Source organism: Microtus oregoni, unplaced genomic scaffold (assembly GCF_018167655.1).
Source record: "Microtus oregoni isolate MIOR12 unplaced genomic scaffold, Mior012 000132F_ref0000261, whole genome shotgun sequence".
Taxonomy (NCBI): Eukaryota; Metazoa; Chordata; class Mammalia; order Rodentia; family Cricetidae; genus Microtus; species Microtus oregoni.
Window position 1 is genome coordinate 1,430,590 of NW_024544775.1, and position 26,078 is coordinate 1,456,667.

At 40.0% G+C, this 26,078-nt stretch overlaps 1 protein-coding gene across 3 annotated transcripts; it reads right to left on the reverse strand.

The window, feature by feature from the left end:
- Nucleotides 1–25,557, reverse strand: Paip1 (poly(A) binding protein interacting protein 1). 3 transcript variants are annotated; one of them, XM_041646400.1, is made up of 11 exons: nucleotides 25,360–25,557; nucleotides 23,841–24,007; nucleotides 16,375–16,560; nucleotides 13,732–13,844; nucleotides 9,677–9,788; nucleotides 8,516–8,641; nucleotides 7,244–7,350; nucleotides 6,453–6,570; nucleotides 5,460–5,514; nucleotides 2,164–2,257; nucleotides 1–179 (listed from the first exon to the last, which is right to left on the reverse strand). In XM_041646400.1, the coding sequence occupies exons 2-11, from the start codon at nucleotides 23,934–23,936 to the stop codon at nucleotides 86–88; spliced, it is 1,101 nt and encodes a 366-aa protein (XP_041502334.1). In that variant the 5' UTR covers nucleotides 23,937–24,007; nucleotides 25,360–25,557; the 3' UTR covers nucleotides 1–85. The 3 variants fall into 3 exon arrangements, with proteins under 3 accessions (XP_041502334.1, XP_041502332.1, XP_041502333.1); XM_041646398.1 differs by lacking the exon at nucleotides 25,360–25,557 and adding an exon at nucleotides 24,567–25,035; XM_041646399.1 differs by lacking the exon at nucleotides 25,360–25,557 and adding an exon at nucleotides 24,813–25,032.
- Between the last annotated feature and the right edge of the window lie 521 nt (nucleotides 25,558–26,078).

Sequence of the window (26,078 nt, forward strand, 5' to 3'; positions counted from 1 at the left end):
CTAAATCACCAGACCTAAACTAAAAAAAAAAAAAAAAACAAAAAAAAAAAACAAAACAAAAACCCTGATAGCCTCAGATTTAACTTTACTGTTTTCGCTTACGCTCTGATTCTAAACAAAACTTTTCATAAGCTTCTTCAATCTCTGGGTCCATCTCATCATCAATATCGTCCAAATATCTGCAAAAGAAGCCAAAAATGATCATGTGACTTTACTATTCCTCAAAATGTTGAAATGTCTGGAGATGTTAAGCGTACTTTCCTAGACTGAATTCTGTTTTTAGATATGTGCATTTAAAAATTAATAGAAGGCTTCACATGTATAAGTTCACACCTTCTTAATAAATACTTTAACTAGAACATGATTTCAGAAATGAGTCTGCCTATAATTTTGTATTCCATTAAAAAAGTTTTACCCTTCCAGTAGTTATGTTTAATTAACATTAAACTTATTTCTGTGATTTATTTATTTCTGTTTATTTATTTATTTATTTGTATGTAAGTATCTGTGTCCATACATGTAACATGTGTACTTGTACTCACAGAGGTCAGAAGAGGGCATTGGTTCCACTTAAGCTAGAGTTGAAGGTGGTTGTGAGCCACCAGATATGGATACTGAAAATCAAACCCCAGTCCTCTAGAAGAGGAGCAAGTGCTCTTTTTATACATTGGTATATTGCCTGTATGTGTGTCTGTGTGAAGGTGTCCTTGGGTCCTCTGGAGTTGGGAGTTACAGACAGTTGTGAGCTGCCATGTGGCTGCTGGGAATTGAACCTTTGGAAGAATAGCCAGTGCTCTTAACCCCTGAGGCATCTCTCCAGCCCCGTGATGAGTATCTTAAATGTTACCATAGAACATTCATCAGCAACTGATGGAAACAGGCAGAGACACACAGCAAAGCACTAGGTTGAGCTCCCAAAGTCCAGTTGAAAAGTGGGAGGAGTGAGAATATGAACAAAGGGGTCAAGACCATGATGGGGACACCAACTAAAACAGTTTACCTGAGCTAATGGGAGCTCACCAACTCCAGCCAGACCGGGAAGGGACAAGTTAGGACCAAACTAGACCCTCTGAATGTAGGTAACAGCTGTACGGCTGGGGCAGACTGCAGGGCCACTGGCAGTGGCACCAGGATTTATCCCTACTTCTTGTACTGGCTTTTTGGGAATCCATTCTTTCTGGATGGATACCTTGCTCAGCCTAGATATAGTAGGGAGGGCCTTGGACCTTCCCCAAAGCAATGTGTCTTACCCTCTCCGAGGAATGGATGGGGACTGGGGTTGCGGGGAAGGTGGAGTGGAGGGAATGGAAGGAGGGGAGGGAGTGGGAACTGGGATTACTATATAAAATGAAAAAAGATAATTTGTTTCCTTTTTTAAAAAATAAAAAAAATACAAAAACAAAAAAACAATAACAAAAAACCTTATTTCTGCAAGGTTCTTCTCACAGAGACAGGTCACTTAGCCATGTATCTAAAATCAGACTGTGTAACAGGAAGCTACTTTTGAGATTACATAATCCAGAAAGCCCTGTCCCTCCGCTTCCAGTATCTGTAAATACACAAGCATTGCAGCATGGCAGTGCACTCCTGCAGTACAGCACTTAGCTGCCTACTGGAAGGCAGGGGACAGGCAACTCTAAAGTCGGCTTTCTGCATCCATCATTCCAAGGAGGGGTCCAGGAATCGAATGCAAGTCATGAGGCTTGTGAAGAAGTATTTCTACCAGCTGAGCCATCTTGCTGGCCCTTGAATGCCATTCTTTTTATAATTGTTCTTCTAGTTTAGTTATCTCAAAACTCGGTCACAGAAGCTTCATAAAGAATGAGTAATAAGGGGTTGAGGGGAATGGTTCAGAGTAAAGCAGTTGCTGTGGAGCACACAGTCCTGAGTTTAGCTCAGTACGCATGCAAAAAAGCTGGGTGTGCTGACTAGTGATTGTAATCTCAGATCTGGAGAGGCAGGAAAGGTGTATTCCTATAGGTCAGTCAACCTAAGTGAAATCAGTTACTTCCAGGTTTAGCAAGAGACCCGACTTAAAATCATGTGAACAGTGACTAAAGGAGACACCTGACACCAACCTTTGGCCTCCACATGCACGCACACACATGCACAGGAACACGGATATACAAAGAGTATCTATCAGTAATGAAAAGGAGAACTTACGGGTCACCAGCCCCTGATAAATCTGTTCCATTTTCTTCATAATCTGGAAAAAAGTCCTCTCTTTCAAGTAACTCCTGATACTTCTCTTGGTAATCTACAAGACAATACAGGGAAAAAAACAAGTGAATAATCCTATGAAATGAACAGTTTTGTCTCTATAGTCTCTTAATGACTTTAAGAAGACCATTGTTTAAATAGTAGTAATTACATAATATATTTTCATAAAATTTATATTCTATTCGGCTTGTTTCCTTGCATGCTCACAAACCTTAAAATATTTATACACACTATCATTTTAAATGTAAATACATTCCATAGTTGAGTAACTCAAGACTGAACCCCAGGTCTCCCATATACTATGGCAAATACTCTACAACTGAACTATAACCCCAAAATCTCGCAACTTTTTGTTTGTTTGAGAGTGTTTCTGTAGCTGACTGTCCTGGAACTCTTTAGGTAGACCAGGTGGGCCTTGAGCTCAGGAGAAACTCCAGGCTTCACCTGCCAATTGCTGGGGATAAAGGTGTGTGCTACCACACCAGGCTCTTTATACTTTTTATAGGTTTTGGTTTGTGAGTGAGTGAGTGAGTGTGTGTGTATAAGAGAGAGAAGGGGGAGGGGTCTGTTTATGTGGCCGGGGCTGCTGTGGAAACTGCCTATGCCAACCAGGCCACCATTGAACTTACAGAGATTCTCCGGCCTCTGCCTCCAAACACTGGGATCAAAGGTGTATACTATCATGCCTGGCTTAATTTTTATCTTGAACCAGGATCTTATTAAGTTGCTCAGGCCTGTGTTGTAAGCCTCCTGACTCTACCTCCAGAGTAGGCAGGATTATAGGTCTCCACCACAACAGGCTAATCTTCATTCCCATTTTGAGGGAATATTTCTGGGTGAGGGCCAAGCTTTTCCAAGACTGTCTTTATAAAACTCTAAATATCAGGCGTTGGTGACATTCCAATTTTGATAGGTTAGAGAAAATTTAAGCATAAAGATTTCTTGCTTAAGTACTTTATGTATGATATTCTTTTAGATGTATCAACGCAGGCCAACAGGAACTCCACATCATGCATATACAGTACAGCTTGGAGGCTCACGGGGGGAGTGTTCAGTCATCAGGGGGCTTGGCATTTAAAACACACAAACATTCAAAAGCAAGGCCCTAGGTCTGTGTAGAACAGGAAGATAGAACTCATGCTCTATATACCTATCTCTCATCCTTCATAAACATCTAAGGGTTGACATCTTAAAAGGATGGACCTGGAAAAGCAAATAAAACACCTCAGTGGCAAACGAAGGTTGATTATACGTTTGAGAATGGAATGAGGCCAGGCACTCTGAATAAACCGTTTACCCAGAGTTTTTAACAGCATATTTGACCTCGAATTTCTAATCTCATTAAAAAAAAAAAAAAAAAAGCCCATGAGGAAAAACAAAAAGAACCAAAACCCAACCATCCAAGTGTTCGCAAGTTAGCGATATACCTGTGGCTCAGGCAAAAGCAAATCTAAATCTATTTTGGGTAGAGGTTCCTACAGCCCAAGGGATAAGACTTTTTAAATCATAAATAAATAAATAAATGTTAAAATCACTACCCCATTCATACTAAAACAGATAATGCAAATGGTTTAAGAAAATAAAATGTGTGGAGACAGAGAAAAAGATAAGCTGAGTAAATCATTATCAAAAGAACACCTGGGAAATGGCCAAATGGATATTCTTTGTGCAATTTTTACTTCTCTGTAATTTTGAAGTAATTTCTAAAAGACAAAAATGAGCTTGCAATAAAAATTTGACACTGAAGTAATTTTCTTTTCTTTTTAAAGATTAAGATCTGTCTTACCAGAAACAGCATGATTTACATAAGACTAGTAAAGAATGGGCTACTGGTATATGAAGACAAGTATACGGACAAAGAATCCCAAGATGAATATTATTCAGCATGCCATAGGTAGCTTAATTATAACTAAGAGAGAAAGATTAAGTTAATATCTGCTGCTAAAACAGAACAGTGAAAAATATTTAAAAACTATTCTCTATGTAAAAATTAGGTAGATAAATAGGAAAACAGCAGAGTATGATTTTTAGAAGAAAATAAAATGTAAGTAAAAATCAGCACAAAAAAGACTGATAAATTAAAGCTCAAAGTATGAATATGAAAATACATTATAAATAAAATGGAAAGACAGTCACATAGCACAAAGGGATAAAACCGTTAAATGACCAAGATCATCTTTTTCTAGACTTTGTAAGGAGTCACAAATCAGTAAGACAAATAACCCCAGCAGAAATATGGGGAAAAGACAACCAAGAGGCAATTTTCAAAGAAAAAAAAAAAAAACCAAAGGTTAACACACAGAAGAAATTCAGTATTATTGTCATGAAAATAACTACATAGAATTTCATATAGTTGGGTTGACAGAAATTATACCTATTAAGTGTTGCCAAGAATAAAAAACAAAAGTCGTCTAAGCTGTGGGTCGGAAAACTAAATGGAACGACCACTGCTGAAAAGCAATTCTGGCAACACTGGCTTAGTGAAGCTGAAGATGCTCACCTTATAACTTAGTTCTACTTCCTCATCCTACAGACTCTTGTGTCAGAGGCACATGACAGTCAATGTTGTTATTTAGAGGAAAAGACTGGAAAAAAAACCCCAATTGTAGCGGGTTGTAGTTTGCAATAAATTGGAAGACTTTCTCTCTTTCAGTCTACAGTTCCACCTGTCACAACTACTGCCATTTTTCTATAAATAACCCTTTACTGCAAGGTACACAGAGACTTGAATTTTAATTTGCTCTGAATCATGGACACTAATGCAGTCTGTAATTCTTAGTAACTGCAATAACTTTAATATAAGCTGTCTTTACCGTCTATGCTAATCATCTGAAAAGTTAAGATAAAAACAAATAATAAGAAGAAGTACAAAATAAAAATGGCTGTCCTTAACTGAGGGAGGAGATCTCTGACTGGTAAAGTGACAAGACACTAAAACAAATCACCCAGAATAGTCCCAAGTAATCAACTTAAATACAACACATGACAAATTGTAGCCCTACAATCTTACAATATATGAACCCTTCCAGGCAGCGGTGGCGCACACCTTTCATTCCAGCAGAGGCAGGCGGATCTCTGTGAGTTTAGAGGCCAGCCTGGTCTACAAAGGCAGTTCTAGGACAGCTAGAGTTATTAGAGAGAAAAACAAAACAACACCCCCCCACACCGAAGAAAAAAATCAGAGTCTTTATGTAATTTACTACTTAAAAAATGGGGGAAAAGTGACTGAGACAACATACCTGGGTCAGCAGCAGTGAAAGGAACACCATCAGATGTATAAAATGTTGGTTCATTCTAGGATAAATCAAAATGATAAAAAGTAGGTGCTCAGTTTGAAATACATTGAAGTAGTATGGCTGAGATCAATCACCTGCAGTTAATACTGTACACAAACAAGCAAGCCCAACATCCTAACAGTCCCTCCAATTTACTGGGAATGCACATGGCTTTTAGGTTTCCACCTTTTAGGTTTTGCTCGCCTTCTGCGGTTCTAGGTCCTGCTGTCTAGTGTTGATCCATCCCTGGCTGAATTAGCTCTTAGCTTTGTTTTCTTATTATCCTGCCATTTTTAAGGAGTTTACAAGTTAAGGAGTTTTTAAGGGTTGTGCAGTCCTTTGTAGCTGCTACACATCTGGTGATTTCAGAAGCTACAGCGCATCACTGTCCTGGTCTTTTTCACATTACTACTACATCCATCTTGACAGTGGATAATCTTGATTTAGTCTCCTTTTCACTAGAGGATCTTTATCTATTTATATGATCTCCTTACTGGCTCCTGTGGCGATAAAAATGTTTAATTGGCACTGGATTATGAGAATAGTTTTATATAACTCAATTTCCAATACTGAATTCACCATGTGGTGTGAACAAGAAGAGCCCTTACAGGCTCATATGTTAGAATACCTGGTCTGCAGTTGGTGAATTGTTTGGGAACGATTAGATGTGGTTTTGCTGGAGGAAGTGTGTCCTGGAGGCAGGATGTGAGGTTTCAAAAAACTCTGATGTCGTTTCCCAGTGTGCTCTGACTTCTGTTTGTGGATGGAGATGTGAGCTCCCAGCTGTTCCTACCTGTGCCTTTGCCCCACCACTGTAAACTCTTAACGGTCTGCAATCCCAGGTTTGATTAAATGCTTTCTTTTCTAAGTTGCCTTGGTCATGGTGTTTTATCACAGCTATAGAAAAGTAACTAAGACAAAGCATTAAGTGAGACTTAAAACACCAACATGGCATACCATGAAGTAGTTAGGGTCATTTTCAGGGGTGGCTTCTCTGTATGTTGAAGTTGCATGGACCCTGCCCCAGTTACTTGATCGAAGTTCTACAAGTTTCAAGAGCATCTGTTTTACATCTCTATAGACAAAAATTAGAAATCAAATTAATATGTACCCACCGCCCAAGTGCTGTGAGGCTCTAAAATATTTCATTACAACTTAACAGACACCCAGTGCTTTAAACTTCTAGACATTTTCAATGACATAATTCACTGTATTATTTTTACTTTTAAAAAACAAGCTTGAAACTGGGCTTACTGGTACACACCTTTAATTCCAGCACTTGGGAGGCAGAGGCAGGCAGATCTCTATGGGTTTGAGGCCAGCCTGGTCATTAGTGAGTTAAAAGACAGCCAGCCAGAGGTACATTGTGAGAGCCTGTCTTGATAAAACAAAAAACAAAAAACTTGAAATCTGATCCACTTAACTCGGACTATATTATGGTCATGAATTACACTGGTCTTTTATATTACTTATGGTAAGGTTCACTACACAAACACTAGGTCCATGTTTAAAGTCTACATCATTTTCTTTCTCAATAGACTCATCATATCTTACCACAAAGAAAATTTTAAGTTTTTAAGTATAGCTGAACAAAACTTAGTAGTGACACATCATAGGCAAAATACTAAACTGATCCATAATCTTAATCACTTTAATGAAGTAATAATGACTCAAAATCCTAAAAAGAAGAAAAAAAACAAAAACCAGAAGAAGAAAAGTCTGACATCTACTAGCTTCTTCTTTCCTACCTGCTGCAGTTTGCATCTAGAACAACATTTTCAATTCTCTGAATTATTTCTTCCATATCAGTTTTCCCCTTTTCCTTCCAAGTATCTTCTAAAACTGATCCTGTCAACTAAAAGCACACATGTCAGTAAAATAAGAATGCAATAGAGGAGAGATTTTTAAAAGGTATTAGCAAAAGTTGAAACTTTATGATTTAAACAAGATGAATTTAATGGTTAGATATTTCCAATTATTCTCCGTTGACTGTCTCTATTTGGAGACGTCTATACCATCTCTGTTTTTGACTAATTAGAAAATAAAGCTATACAGTTTCACATTCATAATTATGTTATAGTTCCTCTATGACTAAGATTAGCTATTAAATTTTAAGGCATGTCCTTTTTTAAAAAATAATCAACGCCTTTAATCCCAGCACCTGGGATGCAGAGGCAGGCAGATCTGTGAGTTTGAGGTCAGCCTGGTCCAGAGCTAGTTTCAGGATGGCCAGATCTACATTGTGACACCTTCTTAAACCATAGGTACAGGCACACACACACACACACACGATGTTTAAAAAGAAAGAAATTAAAGATATGAACAAGATATGAACAGGCCATTCACAGAAACAAACGTGGCCAGTAACCATGAAGGAATGCTTAAATTGACTACTAATCACGTAACTTCAAATTATTGCGAGGATTTTTATTTCACCATGACAAAAGCAAACCCAAGCTGATCCTACTTTCCCTGAGGATGTAGAGAAAGTTATACTCATTCATTACTAAGAAGAGTACAGAGCTGTAGCTCAGCAAACTTGGATATTATCTGTCAATATAAAATACCTATGTTCATTGACCCTCTGAATCTGTTCAAAAATTTAATATTCAAAAGTATCTATAAAGAGATAATGGAAGACTACTAGAAGTACTACAGTTGCCAAATGCACAACAGCCCAGTGTTCATTAAAATAATAGATATTAGCAAAAGTCTGAATATAATGGAATACTAAGAAGGTACCCAATACAGAGCTAAATCTCTCCAGATTGATTTGAAACTTTCATCTGGGAGTCAAAAATAAAAAGCTAAAATAGACTAAGAACTTTTTTGTAAGGGCACACAAACGGAAAAAAAAGGGGGAATTTACAAATGGGCCGGGATGAAAGATTTCCAATAACCAGAGTTTAATTCCCAGAATCCACGATAGAAAGAAAACCCCTCAAAATGTCTTTTAACTTCCAGGTATGCACAAGCACACACAAAATAATGTTAAACAGGAATTTTAAAGAAAAACCAACCTTTAGCAATTTTACTGCACAAATTAAGTTGTCATCCATAGGATTAGCGAACAGAGCATTCAGCAGTTCCCGGAGACCAACCTGAAGAATATCTGCTCTTGTAACCTGCCCATTTGTTCCTTTGATCTTTAGGAGAAGAAACAGTAGGACACTAAAAGCAGCAATACTCAAATGTGATACAGACATATGAATAGCCTATGAAGCAGTTGCAAAATTCAGTAAAATATAAAAACAAAAGGAACACACTGTAATAACTTCACCAAACTAATTACAATTGTTCTCTATATAAATAAGACCTCTAATAAAACTGTAGATTATAGATAAATTTAATTCTTATTCATCACCCATAAAACATCATAGAAATATAAGTCTATTTCAATAGTGCTGCTTCAGTAAACACGCTGTAATTTAAGCCTCCATGAAAAAAACCCAGGTATTTCAAGTTGTACTTTATTTTATTATGTGTATGGAGTGGCTGGGCGGTGGCGGCAGCGTTCACCTTTAATCCCAGCACTCGGGAAGCAAAGGCAGGCGGATCTATGTGAAGTGGAGGCCAGTCTGGTTTGCAGAGAAAGTTCCAGGATAGCCAAGGCTACACAGAGAAACCCTGTCTCAAAATCAAAGTAAAACAAAGCAAAAGAGTGAAAAAGGAATGCACTAAGACTTACAAAAAGGCCATCCTCTATGGCTAATAGCCCAGCAACGAACCTGGCTGTGGGACTCAGGCTTAGGACCCTAGCATATGAGAGGCTAAGGCAGGAGTAACGCTACAAGCATGATGCTGGCCTGGTTGACAGGGTTGGCTTCCTGAGCATATAAGGACTTTTAAAAGCTTAGTGATGACTTATGATTTTGTTGAGCAGAACAAAAGTTATCAATGTTCCATTCAAATATAATTAGGTATAAAAAGATTTGCTTTCACCCTGGTCCCCTTTCATTTTAACTTTGACAGGATCTCACTATGTAGCCCAGGCTACCCTAAAACTCAAGATTCCCTCCAACTGCTGTGATTGAAGGCAGTTATCACCTGGTAGCGGTCATTGAACTAATTTTCTTCTATTTTATTTTTGATGTTGTAAAAATATAACGTGAACAAAAATTCCTTCCTGGAAGCATTTTTACATGTTCAGACCTTGAAGTACTAATAAGAAATGTTCTCACCTCCAGGTTCAGGTATAGTTCTCCCAGAAACAGAACAAACGCATGAAATCGTTTCCGAGTCACTTCATCTCCTTTTGCAGCTTGGTCTTTAACTTCATACTCCGTCCGGCATCTAATAAAGATGTATCTTTTAACCATTTCATACTGCTCTGACTTTTCAACAGTAAACCAAGATTTGTCAGTCTAGTTACCAATAGCAACCAAGGCAAGCACAATCACTGTCCTGACCTCAGATGCAGTTCTAAGATACTGCCAGGAATAAGAATAAAACTAGCAGATCAAATTGTAATATTAACAGTATACATTTCACAAGGTTCAGAACATTCTAGAACTAAAACAGGAAAAATTATATCATGCCTTATCGGTATTTTTGCTACTTTTATCCATCTCTAAAGTGTTCTTTATACTTGTGTATCCAGTTAAGCTGAAGAGGTGGGGAATTTTTTTGAGGTTGACTCTGGGGCCTTGTGTGCACAAGACGAGGCAACAGTGAGCTATATACCCAGCCCCCTTTTTGCATTTTGTAGGTGGGTTTTTGCTGAGTTGTCCAGTCTGGCTTAAACTACTACGTCACTTAGCCAAGCTTTCAACTCATGGCCCTCCTAGGATCTGGACCTGATTTTGCACCAACACACCCAATAAATTCTTTATTCTTATACTTCCCAGCGTATATTATCAGAGATTATACCTCTAACTCATACAGGTAATAAACAGAAATCTGGGAGTTTTATACTCACAGTTCCAAGGCATCTAAACTAATCCTAATTGTCTACCATGGAACCTAGGGAGGAATTATGGTGTTAGCCACTATTACTAAAATGGATGTTTTTAATTTTCTTCTAATTTTTTTTGAAATGTCTGGGAAAGTAATTTGTTTTATAAAACTGATGTTGACCGTTCTCTTAAAAAGAAAATAAAAGACAAACGAAGGGACTGGAAAGGTCTCTCAGCAGTTAAGAGCTTTTGGAGACCGAATGGTTTCCATATAGCCAGCTTATAATAGTTTCTTTACACAAAGAAATCCTCTCTTGCCCAAACATTTAGCGGGTGGTGTAAAGGACCACAGACTTATGTTTATTGTTCCCATGTAGCCAACTCCAATTATCATACGTTACCTAATGAGCATCATGTTTTGAGTCAAACACAGCAAGGTGCCTTACCTTCTTAAAGATATTAAAGGAATTCTCAAAGATATATATGGAAAGGGCACCAGTTAAAATAATAAAAGGGCTAACTAATTAATAGCAACTCAGCTATCCAAACCCTTTCCTACCTTCTGTTGTAACTTCAGTTAAGTTTTGATAAAATAGACTTTTTCTTTTATAAATTTCTAAAGACATAAGATAAAAGACACAAAGTATGTGCCCAAGTAAATTCTTATCCTCTATGGATAATTATCCAGATGAAAGATTCTAAGTCCTCCAGAGCTAACTATTTTCAATTATAGAAAGAACCTGTGTTTATTTCACAAAGGCGAAAATAAAGACCAGATTACTACCCCATACCACTACAACTTCATTCTGTCTTTTTCAAAGTACATACACACAAACATGCATATATATCTCTAAGGGTAGAACTGTGCTCTGTTTCCCAGTCATATTACTGATAGTCTTATATTACTGTAGAAGTTCATACAGAAATTTAATAAGGCTGCCTTTCTGGCATCATACTCTGTTTGTAATCCACTTTCTCTGTCCAGACACTACAATTTGTATGTAATTATAGTAAGGATAGTTCTTAAAATATATGTAAATTTGCCATTTTTATTTTTCCAAACTGCATTTATCCAGAACCATTTGAAATATTTTCTAAGAATTTATTATTGTATGTGTATGGTGTTTTGCCTGCATGGTCTTTGTACCATGAGCATGCACTACCCAAAGATTACAGAAGAGGGAGCCAGAACTGGAGTTAGAGATGGCTGTGAGTGGCCCTGCGGTGCTGGGAACTGAACCTAGGTCCTCTGAAGAGCAGCCAGGTACTCAACCTCTGAGCCATCTCTCCAGCCCCACTAGACATTTTCTTACTCATTCCTAGAGATCTCTTTCACGAATGCATAAAAGAGCTCATTGCTATGTATACAATTTCCAATTTTTACTTCATATAAAGTTGACTACTCCCAAATGTAATTTATATCTAACTAAATTTTCTCATCTAAGCTTATGGCCTATGGGTACAATATCTTGCTCAAAACAGCTTTGACAACCCAAGATATATTTACTTGTTAAATACTTTCCTGTTTGTCTCCCTTTAGTCTGATGTGCTTGGCATTTAATTTACTATAGGACAGGAACTCTTCTCTCCTTTTTCTTTTCTCTGAATGGCTATCCACTTGAGCTGCTAGCACAATCCATCTTTTACATGTGTATTTGGAGAACCACCTTTAAGGCCTAACTTTAAATTTTTTTTTTCAAATTTAAACATAATTACATAATTCATATCCCTTCTCTCCACCCAAATACATGGTCTCTAGTCTCTTAATTTTTAATTGTTGTTGTGTGTGTATATGTGTGTCTGCGTGTGCACACCCTGCTCAGTCCATATAATGTTACTTGTATGCATATGATTTCAGGGCTGACCACTTGGTATTGTATAACCAATGGCCTCTTCCCTTGGTGTGCTGGACAGTTTTATGTCAACTTGATACAAGCTAGAATTATCTGAAAGGAGGGAACCTCAATTGAGAAAATGGCTCCATAAGAACCAGCTATAGGGCATTTTCTTAACTACTGAATGATGTGGGAAGGTCCAGCCTATTGTGGGTGGTACCAACCCTAGGTCAGTGGTCCCAGGTTCTATAAGAAGGCTGAGCAAGCCAGTAAGTAGCATGCCTCCATGGCCTCTGCATCAGCTCCTGCTAATGGAGCTGGAGAGGTTCCTGCCCTGCTTGAGTTCCCATCCTGAATTCCTTAAGTAATAAACCATGATGTGGAAGCATAAACCAAACCAACCCTCTCCTCCCCAAGCAGCTTTGGTCACGGTGTTTCATCACAGCAACAGTAACCCTAGGACACCAGAGAAAACTTTCCCCTACACTCAGCATTCCTTAGTTGCCTGCAGTTCTTTGTCTATGGCTGGGAACCTGTGAGGTTTCCTTTTCCATGTTAGCTGGGTTCTATCTTTAGAATTCTTACTCAAATATTTTGTAATCACTAATTTTTTGGTGTGTCTGCGCACACATGCAGGCACGTACAGTGGAAACTGAACTCAGAGGTTTGCACTCTAGTCCCAAACTACACCTCAGGCCCTCTACTATACAAGTATGTTTAAAGAATTAATGGACAAATGATAATAAACTTATTAAACATGAAAATAATCTTATTGCTAAAGATCACTCAAATGATTAGATTAAAAAAAGTTTTGGTTTTTTGAGGGAGAGTCTCACTCTGTAGCCTGGGCTGGAGTGGAATTTAGTATGTATCCCAGGCTAGCCTTGAAAGTGAAGCAATCCTGTCTTCGGTGAGCTACCACACTCACTTTAAGAAAATTAAAGTTTTCCCTAATAATTCATGAATCAATGCCAACTATTAAATATGTAATATAACGACAATGCTTGTGTAATCTAAACAATAATTCTAACTGTAAAAAGGTGTAGAGCAAGAAGATTCTACAAGAACTATCTAGATAATTAAAATTTTAGAGCTCTTAACATAGCTATTATATAGCAACTAGACTATATAATAACAAGAACAAGTGACAGATGGAACATGATGAAGAATCAGATTTAAAGCTCAAGTTTAAGAATGCAGTGTGATGCAGGTGGTAGTTCAAATCAGTCAAGAAAAATGAATTACTCATTTTTATCAAATTTAAATTCTCAAACTAAAACTACCAAAGTACTTAAAAACACATCACTAGTCATTTTGATGATTCTGGGAAAGGCATTTCTAAATCCCAAACCAAAGGCAAAGGACAAACTGACATTTGACTCTAAGGTTTAAATAGTTTGGAAATCAGACTGGTCTGCCTATGTTCCCCTACAACCTATATCGTAAGGTGTTTAGAAAACATCAATGGTCAAATTCTATTATCTGTAATTTTATATTCACACTGACCTTTGAAGTAGCAATTGGCGGAAGTTGCCACTCTGTGGGCTAATTGTCAGATGATGGGACAGGTAATTACACAGGCGAGCTCCCATGTAAGAGAAATTTGGGATAGACGTGGCCTTTTAAAAAGAAAAGTTTTGTATGACACAAATACATTATTATCAATGCAAATACTTAGCAATATCTTATGGAGGAACACCATTTGGCTACTAAAATGAACTATATAGTATATGTTAAAAGGTTTTTGTTAGGCCCAAGAAAGTGAATCCTCCCACCTATCCTTATACTAAGAACCACAGTACATAGAAAACTGTAAGGGGACTTCTATCCCTCATTCACCTGAGGTTACCAGAAACAATCAGAAAATGTCTCATGATGTTAACCCAGTTTTGCAGAAAACACAGACGTGTACACGACTGCTTAGTAACAATTATGAATGATGAGGGTAGCTACAAAACTACGGATCAATGTTGTTTCTCAGGAAAAGACAGCACACACTTTGAGATCTAGCAGTCCACAAGACACCCAAATATTCTGCTTTGTGACCTTGGCCACTACTGAAACCTTCCTAGCTTCAGTTTGACACACAAAAAGGCGACTAACAGTACTTGGCTTGAACATCCCAAAACACATGGAATAAAAAGGAAATCAAAACAACTACTTAAAAATAGAAAATAAAAAGCAAAACTAAGTGAGAAAATGCTACATCTTGAATTCGTAGCAGAAGCAGCACTTAAAAAATTTAGACTTCAACTGCAGATTTTAGAGAACAGGAGGATGCAGTTTACCACCTTGTGATAGACAGAAAAACACGTGAGAGGGCTTCAGAAGCCTGACCAAGGTCACAGAGATAACCAATAAATCACAGCTTCTAGCCCCTTCTGTATCACTTCACTAGAGGAGAATGAGTTAAGCTCTCTGCTCAGATGTGCATAGTGTGGACAGAGGAGTAACACTTTCAACCACTAAGCTAGAGTAACCATTGTAGAATCTTAGCATTATCAGAAACATAGCAAACGCTTTATAATTAGACCTTTCTATTTCTAGGTTTTTTTTTTTGCTTATATTTGATTCACTTCAAAAACAAAACAAAACAAACAAACATGATTTCTCCTTATACTATAAATGCTTATCAAAAGAAAGTGAAACTTTGCTTTTCCCGCTATTGGCTGAAGGGTTTTTAGCCTCTGTAACTGTTTGTCAGTTAGTTTAAACACAATTGCCTACTTGTTTCCCCTCACTGGAAAATGAGATTTTAGCTACCACTTGCTTTAAGCAACCCTACTCTTATCTCCCATTCTCTCCACCTACAATATTTTTTACAATATGATTTTTTTTTCTTTTTTCAGACAGGGTATATTCTTCTTTCACTGAACTTTCCATGACAATGCCCCACACCCAAAGTAGAGAGGGATAGCATTCATGTGGGGCAAGAGCTCAAAGTCCACTGGAAATGCACAACTTACCGTCTCAAGTGTAAACTTGTAGATCCATCAGCAACACTAGTCAAGAAAACTCATTCCTTTCTAGACTATCTGCTTTTTCTCTTTGGTCTTATGTGGCAGAATTAACTTATACACTTAATTAAAGCAGCCTTACTAATCTTGATAGCTAAGGATGACATACCTCTTGGAAGCTGGAGTAATGCCTGTGGGTTTTATCCTTGTAATGTATGCTCTTCTCTATGTGTTAGTAACTCTTTGGGTATGGTAAAAAAGGAACCTTCTCAAACTTAAAACTGTACTGAAAACCATTTTAAAAACTAAAGTTTTTGGGGAAAAAAAGACACCATTCTAATACCCTTTATAATGGTATTAACATGCCACTGCCCAATATGTGACAACAAAAGCTGAATGTTAAATGACACAGAAATAACTGGTTAAGTCTTTTTTTTTTTTTAAACTGGTTAAGTATTTTAAGAACTTAAGATACACATCTTTAAAACCTACAGCGTTGGAGGGCTGAGACAGAATTACCTTTAGTTCAAGGCCAGTCTAGGATAGTGAGACCCAGGCCAGCCTGAAATACAGAGTGAGACCATCTCAAAAGCACATGAACAAACAAATGAAGACAAGAAATGTTGAAACTTAATACTGGACTATTTTGCAGCCTGGCTTATTTGTGTCTATCTATCTCAGTGCTAGGGCCCTGCACTTGCCTGGCCAACACTCTGCCACTGAACTTGGTCCTCAACACCACCTCATTTGTGAGGCAAGAAATTTCTCTCACATTTTTTTCTCACCTTCTCCAAGAATCCTAGAGAATTAAACACACGGAGAAAAAAAAAACCTACAACTGTTTTGTGTATATTAGCTTTAGGTGCAAAAAAATAGGGGTATGTGTGATTCTTTTGTAGATTTCCTTGTCTGAGCCTAGACCTCTTCTGTACTGCTGCTTGTGCACAGAGCCCTGGCTAAGCCATACATGCTGCTTCTACAGAGCTGGGCTGTGCAGGTCAACTGACAGTGTGGCCTGGCTCTAGCCTTGGATCTCTAACTACAGGAATTTTACCCCCAACATACTTCAAATGCTCCTCTTATCCACAAAGCATTAACAAGTACGGACAGGGACCTGGCCTTCTTCAAATAACAGTCACCGTCTATGGGCTCTGGGAAACTACCAGTCATCTCCTGCTACGAGCCTACCTACCTGCTGGTAGATGAGTTCCACAAGTTCTTGCAAAGCATCGTCTGTTGTGACCCATCCATTCAGGGTTTCTGCAAACTGTTCAATTTCTGTTTCAAAACTGCCAGGCTGCTCTGTAAGATGATTCAGAAAATCCTGAACATATTCTGACAGAGTGGGATAATCCTCACAACCATCCTCATAGGATTCCTACAGTTCAAAATTAAAACAAAACAAACGAAAATGGAATAAAACAATTTAATTCGTATAACTAGCAAAGCAAGCGTGCAGTGCTTTAAGCTGAGGTGTTTCTAGCAATGATTTTTTTAAAGGGATCTCACATAACTTTAAAGACCAAAATTGAAGAGCACTCAGCTAGCTATTCCTTTTCCTTGCCTAACACGTTTTAACAGAAGGAGCTCCATTAAGACAAAGAATTGTCTTTTCAATCCTAGCAGACTTATATTATGGCAAGGAAATAAAGTTTCACTATAATAAACAATATAAGAAGAATCTAGTTACAGATGAAATAAGACCTACTTACTAATTTTGCATTAAAACTGTAAGGAAAGGGGACTGGACAGATGGCTCAGCATTTAAGAGCAATAAGTTGCTGTTCCAGAGAACCCAGATTCAATTCCCAGCACCCACATGGCAGCTCACACCTGTCTGTAATTCCAGTTCCAGGGCTCGACACCTCACACAGATACACATGTTGGCAAAACACCAGTGAACATAAAATAAAAATAAATTAAAAAACAAAAACGTAACACTATAGGGAAAGAATGGACCAAATATAAAAACCAGAATTGCCAGCCTGGGAACTATATTATACTACTCAGTATATCTTTGTAGATGTTTGACAACATCTATAATGAAAAGAAAGAAAAAAAAACTAGTGTGCTTTGTCATCTATTTGCCAATACCCAAGGACAGGGAAGCATACTTAACTGCTTAAATACAAGATTACATCATAATCAAGATGGTGGGAGACTTTCTGGCTGCTTTATTAGGTTTCTAACCAATATGGATAGTAATAATAATCTTAAGATTCTTCTTGCTCTCATCACATGGAATACTACCCAAAACATTCTAAAGTTTATCTGTTATGTTCAAATACATACACTGCTTGATAAGATTTATCGTTCTCCAAATAAACCCAAATTACAAATCATATGAAAAAATAATGAGCAAAATAGAGAAGCAGCTTATGAAGGACTTTAAGTTCTAGAGTCAATGAGTACAAAAAAATACCATACAAGGGAGATGTTCTTTCTGGTAAGACTGTGTCTGACATCCTTTCAAGGCACATGCCAGTAGCTCCAGCCCTGGACACTGAGGTAGATGGGACCAGCAGTCCATGCCGAGAGCCTGCGTGCCAACTGTATGGGTGCTGAAAGGACGTGACACAGAAACTGCCACGAATAAAGCAGACCAAGTTCTCTCCTCAAATCTCACGATGCAAGGTACATTCAGATGCTGAGATAACTAGGGTCTTGAGAGTTCATATATCTGGGGGGGGGGGGTGGATAAGAGCACTGTTGCTCTTGCAGAGGATGTGGGTTTAGTTCCCAGCATTCACATGGTGGCTCACAACCACCTGTTAACTCCTGTTCTAGGGGATCCAATGCCTTCTTCTGACCTGTGCAGGAGCAGGCATATACACAATCCACACACATTACTAATAGGCAAAACATCCATACACATAAAACAGAACAAATGAATCTAAAAAAAAAAATTAAAGTAGGAGTTAACATCTGACCTAACGGAAAATGCATTACAAACAAAATTCCTCCCAAACCCTCAAAAACTATGGGAGATACCCTATGCAGTAGGTAGATGCAGTATGTTGGCTCCAAAGAGGGAGGGACTTGACTTAATACCTTTGAGGAAAAACGTCAATAAAACAAAACTGAGGAAGGCTGAAGGCTGTGAGGAGTCAATGAGAGAGGTAGATCGTGTATGATGAGGGCACACTAAGGAGGCTAAGTCTAAAAGCAGTGGTGGGGAAAAGGAGTTTATAGAAAGAAGGACTGCATTAGAACTAGAATAATTTGTGTACAGTCACAAAGCTGATGAAAAATTGTACCTTTATATTATACTACCCTCAAAACAACTAAGACTCAGAACACAAATATGACATAATATAAGTATGTTCATTGCCAAGAAACCTAACAATCTATAACCAAGAAATTGGTTAAATTTATTACTGTACATTCATATAATCAGCCTTAATATAGCCACTTAAGAAAACAAGACAGAATTTATGCATCTCTAATATAATTGCATCTCTAATATAATATGTATATATATTCCATCCTTCAGAAATAGCCCCTCCAAAAAATAAATAAAAAAAAGAAAAAAGAAATAGCCCCAAGATAATTTGTTAAATAAAAAGAGCATACATAATGTCCCCCCTTTAAAGAAAGGAACTTATTTGTATAGATCTAACATTTCTGCAAAGCTAAACAACTGACAACACATCTGGAGAGAAAAAATATTATTACAAGCACTGCTACTTTATTAGAAAGTTGTGAAAGCAATTAAGCATTAAAAACATATACATTATTAATATATTTAACCACCAATCTGTGTGAATTTCAGAATTAAAAAGGTTTTGGTATACATAGTTTTCTAGACTTAAAGAATCATAACATTAATATAATGACAAAGAGAAGTCTGAAGGCATCAGTTGAAGCCACTAATTTTCTATCAACTCTCTTTCACTGTGACAAAAACAGTTCAGAATGTCCAATGTCAGCTTTATATACTGTCAATAGACCCCTCAAAATAGGATTCAAGTCTGGTGAGTAAAAGCAGAGCTGCAATGAGGAGCTGGAGAGACACTCAGCAGTTAAGAGAACTGGCTGCTCTTCTGTAGGAGCCAGGTTCAATTCCCAGCACCCACAAAGCAGCTCCCAACTGCCTGTAACTCTAGTTCCAGGGGACTGACACCTTTACACAGACACACACACAAGCAAAACACCAATGCCCATTAAAAAAAAATTTAAGTCATTAAAAAAAATTCAGATGTGCTCTGTAGAGAGCAGGGGAGAGCCCTCAGGCCCATCACCTTAACAGTGCTCTCAGAGACAGGCAGCACACCATGCCTGATCAAAGTCTGTATCACTTGTATCAGCTTTTTTTCAAATAATTTATCTGTCTTCAATTTGAAGACAACTGACTTAGGCTTGCTGGACTGAAACATAAAAAGGATGGAAATGTCAACATACTAAGTTTCTGCCACAACCTTGTTAGAAAAAAGATCTAGAAAAGATAATTGTTTTATACCTGAGGATAAATGTGAGAATCCTCATCAAGAAGTAACAGGAAAGTGATTCAGATATCAGATTCTGGGAGCAGGCAGGATTCACAAAAAAGGTAATAAAATGGAAAAACAGAACCCTAGGTACTATGACCCGAGGGGAAGAAGGATGCTAGAGAAACACCCATCAGAAATGGAAGGAGAGCTAAGCGAGGAGAACTGATGCCCAGGTCAAGTGCATAGCTAAAATCTAGAAGAGAACGATGGCTGCAGTCTCGGAAGTAAAGGAGATTATACACAAGGAAAGCTTAACAAGATTAGCAATATTAAATATGCAGTTCTAATAAAATCACACAAGAGATCTTTAAAGACTACAAAAGGTAACTTTGACATCTACCACACTGGAACTTTTAAACTAAAAAGATTTTCATGTATTGTTCAGGGCCTAAGAGAAAGAAATTTTAAGAACACTACATATTTAAAAATCAGATCTTTGACAATCATAAAAATTGTATCAACTTATCTAGGGGGAAATCACACTGCAGATTTGTATTCCATACTGAAAACAGATAAAAAAAGGCAGCAGTAACTCGAAGATGCTTTTAGGAAAAAAGCTTTTTGGGTGGTGATGGGGTGGTGACACAGAAACATTTCTGCCTCTTAATGAATGCTTTAGGAGTTCCTTTTTTATTAGTAAGTAAACTTAATATTAGCCATATTAGTCTGAGAAGCAACCAGGAACAGATGGATACAGAAACCTGCTGAGACCCAGCAAGAAAAGCGGAAATTCTAGCAGCTGGATTAGTGAACCTGTGTGGAAGCCAGAGGACAGCTTTTGGGAATTGGTTCTCTCCATCATGTGGACGGGTCCCCCAGGGACTGAACTTAAGGTCATCTGCCTAGTAGTAAGTGCCTTTACCTTGCTGGGCCATCTTACTGACCCAGTAATGTATACAAGAGCAGGCTCAAAGATTTCCAGAAACAGAAGGCTGACTACTAGAAAAGGCCCTGTAAAGAGAGTTTTCTCCACTGTGCCCTACAAGACCAGTACCCCACCCACCACTGCATACAGAACCTATTTGTGGAGGGACTGGTTCTAGCTAATTCTGCATCACGGCTCCTATCAGGAAAAGTTTTCCTCATACGAGTTTATCTGAAGAGTTGGGATAAAGGAGGATGCTCCTGTTCTGTACTAAATGGACCGAAAAGCATTTAACTTGGACTTTGAATAAACTTTAGTGTTAAGTAAGGGTGACAAAATACTAGGACAAGGTAGCAAGCCCAAGTATCCACAAAATCCAGGAGAATTACCACTTAGGAAGTCAGCCAGGGAAGAAGAAATTTAATTATGCTGCCAATTTGCTTCAACCAATTTCAGTCCATTATGGCTATTTCTCATGATTTGAACAGAAACCAGTCAATATAAACTTCCCAATATCCTACTTAATTAAACGCTGGCAACTAACTAAAACATACTAGTTCATTTGTTTTGGTACAATGAACAGAGAAGTTGATGTACTAATAGATACCAAAGAATTCCTACCAAAAAAAAAAAAAAAACCCACCAAGACTGATTCAAAGTAAGTGCTGGTGGTGAGGTAGAGAACATGGCTCGGTGGTTAAGAGCGTGTATCATGGGGTTAGAGGAATGGATCAGTGTTTAAGAGTATTGCCTATTCTTCCAGAGGACCCAGGTTTGAATCTACATGACAGGTCACAGTTTTCTGTAACTCCAGTTTCAGGATCCAGCAACTTCACACAGACACACATGCAGGCCAAACACCAATGCACATAATAAAAACAAATCATTCAAAAAAGAAAGAAGGAAAAAAAAAAAGCACGTACCAGCCCTATAGAGAAGACCTTGTTCCTTTCCTAGCATCCACATGGGCCACTCACAACCATCTTGTGAATCCAGCTCCAAAGAGAGATCTAGCCTCTCTGGCCTCTCAGACAAATGCACTCACCTGCACACACCCACAGACACATTTGCTCATAAAGGGTCATTTGACTTGTATTCAGGACTTTGAAAGAAAACAACAACAATAACTATTTCTCCTATCATAAAATAGTTCACGTCAACAGGAAAGAAAACAGACAAATAGGTAACTGTTTTTGGGTGCTAAAGAATAAACCTTTTTTTCTTAATTTTTCCTTTTGAGATTTATTTTTATGTAATTAATGATTTTTACCTGCATGTATAGACATACATGTCTATGTGAGGGCACCATATCCCCTGGAATTGGAGTTACAGACAGTTGTGAGCTACCACGTGGGTGCTGGGAATTGAACTCGGGTCCTCTAGAAGAGCAGCCAGTGTTAAGCTCCAAGCTATTTCCCTAGCGCCCCAAGTAAAACATTCTTAAGAGTTGAATTATTCAACCACTCACAGAGCTTCCATGGTTCCTTTCCTCTCTGAGCCAAATACAATTTTTGGGGGAGCGACTCTTTAATTTTTACTTTTCATGACAAATGTCTTTTTTCACCAAATCAACTGCTTTTCTTGTCATACTTATACTTCCTCTTGTCTAGTCCCAAAGCATTTTTTCTAAAGGGTGCACAGAGTTTCTAGTTCCACCAAGTGCAGATTCTCTACGTGTCAAACAGGAAAGAGAACCAAATATAGATTACAGAAGCTATGAAAAACAGAAAGTAAAACTAATAGGATGGCTAAAGAGAAAACACCGAGTGCTGACAAGGAAGGACAGCAAGTAGCAATCAAACACTGAAGAACGTAGAGTGGAATGACCTCGTTAGAGAAGACAGCTGTTTCTACTAAGGTTGCTCCCGAAATTCTACTTTTACATACCAAGCAGAAATAAAGGCATATATCAATCAGGACATGGGCAGAGACAATGATCTCATTCACAATAGCCCCAAAGTAGAAGCTATCCATTGATCAGTGGACAAATGGAACCTTGATAGAGTCCAATGATGTGAATAAGTTACCTCAAACTATGTTCCAACAGAAATTTAAATGTAGAGTTAGAACAGCAACCTAGTCTACAGATCTTCATTTACATAAGCTTTGAAAAATGGTTTGTAACATGTCAGCACAGGAAAGGCTGTGAGGCAGGAGGGTATCAAGTTCAAGGATGATTAGGGATATGTATCAAAATTATCTAAGACCAAACCAAACCAAGCAACCCCCTAACGGCTAACCCTGGACATGAGGATAATTCTAAGGGGATAACTGAGGCTTAGAGGATGCTGACACTTTTCCTCTTTGGCTGTGATGCCAGCTCTAGCTGTCAGTGTGTCAACTTTGAGCTGAGTTCCTACTGTGTTGTCATTTAATAGACTGAGAGTGAGGCCTCATGCTAAGGTATACCAGTCATCTTTTCAATTCATCACTGTTATTCACTCCCCTTTTTTGAAGTTAATCTCTATTCACTGACTCATCTGAGTTTGACAAGGACAAGTGAATTTCTTCCTATAGTCCAACCATGCTTTGGGAGTCCTACTACTAAGAAAACTAAGACCAGATAAAATTTGCTACATTACTGACAAAAATAAAAGCATGAAAAGTTCTTTATGACTACATATACTTATGTAAACACTTTACCAAAATTGCTTACATACGAAACATGGTAAAGTATGCCTGTAATTCCAGATTTGGGAGGCTGAGGCAGGAGGACTGCCTTGCTTGACTCAAAACAAAAAAATAAAGACAACAAAAACTTTCACAATATTTCTGCATACAGCCAGCACCAGAAATATTATCTTAACACAATCAATGTACATCTTCTAGAAATAAAGAGCCCAGATATGCATTTCTCAACATTTATGAACTACCTACTTGCAGCAAAAAGTTATTTACTCCAAAGGCACCAGGAATATTCTGCAATCTGGCTAAAATCAAACTAAAGGAAGCTCTCCTGGCCACTCACTGTACAGGTTGTCCATAGGTTCAGAAGGAGATTTTACTTTTACAAATTGAAGATATCCTTGAAATTAGGCTTTTTATACCAGGCTTGTGATTTTACATTTACTTTCTAAGTACTAGGTACACAACAGGGAAACAAGCAGACGAGAATCCCTAGTCTCACAAGCTTACATTCAATACCATGAATATAACTACAAATTATATTCCGGAACCACGGCTTCGCTGAATAAGGTATTTCTGTGTGTAGTACAAAAAGCAGCCAGCATACTCTAGTGAAAGACTAACCACATTATTCTAATAGTATCAACACGGAGTAGTAGGAGAAATGAATGTACTCACTGTATAATTAGAATAACCTGATGGGTAAAATTCGGGGGCGTTCGCAGACAGCTTAGACATTAGTACAGGAGCCACAACCACCTGGGGCTTAGCCATTGCTGACTCCGAGTTCTGCTGTGGGATTTTATCCTGTGAACTAGGTGGAGCTCTCTGGGGCCTCGTTTGTTCTGAGAAAGAAAAAAAAAGCAGTGCTAGATGTATTCATTCCTTTGTATATAACAACTTACTACATACTGAGAAACCGTCTGAGAACTTCCGGATTTGGGGAGTTAAACACAGAATGTAAGATGGTTAAGAGTCCTACAAAGAGCTTGCAAAAGGGAACAATAGCCCTGCTTTGGCTCGCCAGTGCATATACCTGCCTCCGAAACGAACGTTCGAGAGCCTTTCCCACCCCTTCCCTCTCTCTTAAGGAGTTGGACTAAGAAGTGGCTGCTCGCCCGGGCCCGGGTTCACCAGGGACAGGTAGGTGATTTCCACTTCCTCCCGGGACGCCAGACCTCTCACCGGACCCGGGCCCCGGCCCCTCCCCCAGCCGGAGCGCACAAAGGATGGCAACCAGCACCTCCTTCCAAACCCAGTTCCTACCCCGTGCGGAGCGGGGCCCCCTCTCCCGGGGAATGCTTTCGGGGAACGGGGGGGCGGATTCGGCGCGCGGCCCTTGGCGCGGGGGGTGGGGGCGAGGCTGGCCCAGGAGCACCGGGGCCCCCTCGAGCTGCTCCGTACCTGGGAGCGCCCCAGGCCGGGGAGGCCGCGCGGAGCCGGCGGGGGCCTCGCTCTGGGCCCCTGGCGGCGGGGCGGTCCTGGGCTGGCGCAGCGGCGGCGGCTGCAGGAAGCCCGGGGCTCTGGGCTGCGGCGGCGGCTGATGCCGCGACCGCTCCGCAGGCCCCGCTCCGTTCGGGAACCCGCCGCCCTCAGGCCCGCCCCCTCCGCGGCCCAGGCCCCGGCCCCGGCTCCGCTCCCGACCAGCACCTGGAGCCCGATCGAAACTGTCCGACATGCTCCTGCTCTCCCACGGGGGCCGCCGCCGCCGCTCCGAACAGGACGCGCGGGAGGCGCCGCGGGCCGCCCTGTCACCGCCGCGCCTCACTCAGGCCTCATGAGGAGGACCGGCGGGCCCTGCTCGCTCCTCCGCGCTCCGGGCCCCAGCCGACGCGCCGCAGCCCAGCGCCCGTCTCCCCGGCTCCCTACGGCTGGGCTGGCGGACGCTCTCGTTTAAGCCCCCGCTTTCCCCGCCCTCCCGCCCGCCCTCCCGCAGTGGGGCCGAGGCGGGTCACAGCGGCCCCCCGCGGCCCGGAGGCCCCCGGCGCTGCTGCTCTCCCGCCGGCTGGCGACGGCCGCTCGCGTTCGCCGATGGCGGGGATGGCGGGGATGGCGGGGAAGGCGGGCGGCCTCGGCTCCACCCAGGCCGCTTGGACGAGCCGGGGCTCCGGGCCAGCGGGCGGCGGCTCCGCAGACGGCCGCGTTCGGCGTCTCGGCTCTCGGGATCGGGCTGAGGGAAAAGTGGGAGGACGCTTACCCGGCGCCTCCGACCTCCTCGCTAGTTCTCTGGAGGAAAAGTGCGCGACTGACGGTTGGTGGCAGGAAAATAATCCGGGGGGAGGGGGCGTGGGCGCAGCGCCAGGGTTCGCCGACGCGCACCTCGGTGGGCGCGCAGGTGTGCTCCGAGATAGCGCTCCGGCCGAACCCCGAGGCCTGGCGGCGAAGGGGGCCCGGGCTGCAGCCCTGCCGCCTGCACCGTTAGCTGCGGGGGTGGGGAGTGCAAACAAACCAAACCCAGCCCGCCTTCCACTTCCCACTGAGTATTGTCACGCTAGGTCACATCTCCCAAGCTTCCCCCGATTCCCTTCTTGCTTCCCCCTCCAGAAACTTTGTAGAAAATGCACTACCTCCCTTTGCACGACACCTTCTCCCCTCTTGCATCTTCTACCAGCGCCGTCCAATAATAATAATAATAATAATAATAATAATAATAATAATAATAATAATAATAATAAAATACGTGAGCAAAAATTGCAAGCCACTTGTGTGATTTGTAAATGTTGTAGAAGCCGCCTTAAATGAAGGATAAGTGAAATTAATTTTAATAGACTTAACCCCCATAAACTCAGATGGTATCATTACAACATGTGATTAATGTTAAATATGAATGGCATATCCTCCTCCCTTCTCTCTCTCTCTCTCTTTCTCTCTCTCTCTCTCTCTCTGATAATTAGTTGACACCTAATGTGTGTTTTA

Bases quoted from the DNA above. Each gene is read 5' to 3' on its own strand.
- Paip1 (XM_041646398.1), bottom strand. From the start codon at position 24,840: ATGTCGGACAGTTTCGATCGGGCTCCAGGTGCTGGTCGGGAGCGGAGC. The intron at 8,642-9,676 runs GTGAGAACATTT...CTTCTCCTAAAG, and splicing joins AACTATACCTGAACCTGGAG to ATCAAAGGAACAAATGGGCA. The intron at 7,351-8,515 runs GTTGGTTTTTCT...GTGTGCTTTTAG, and splicing joins GTGCAGTAAAATTGCTAAAG to TTGACAGGATCAGTTTTAGA.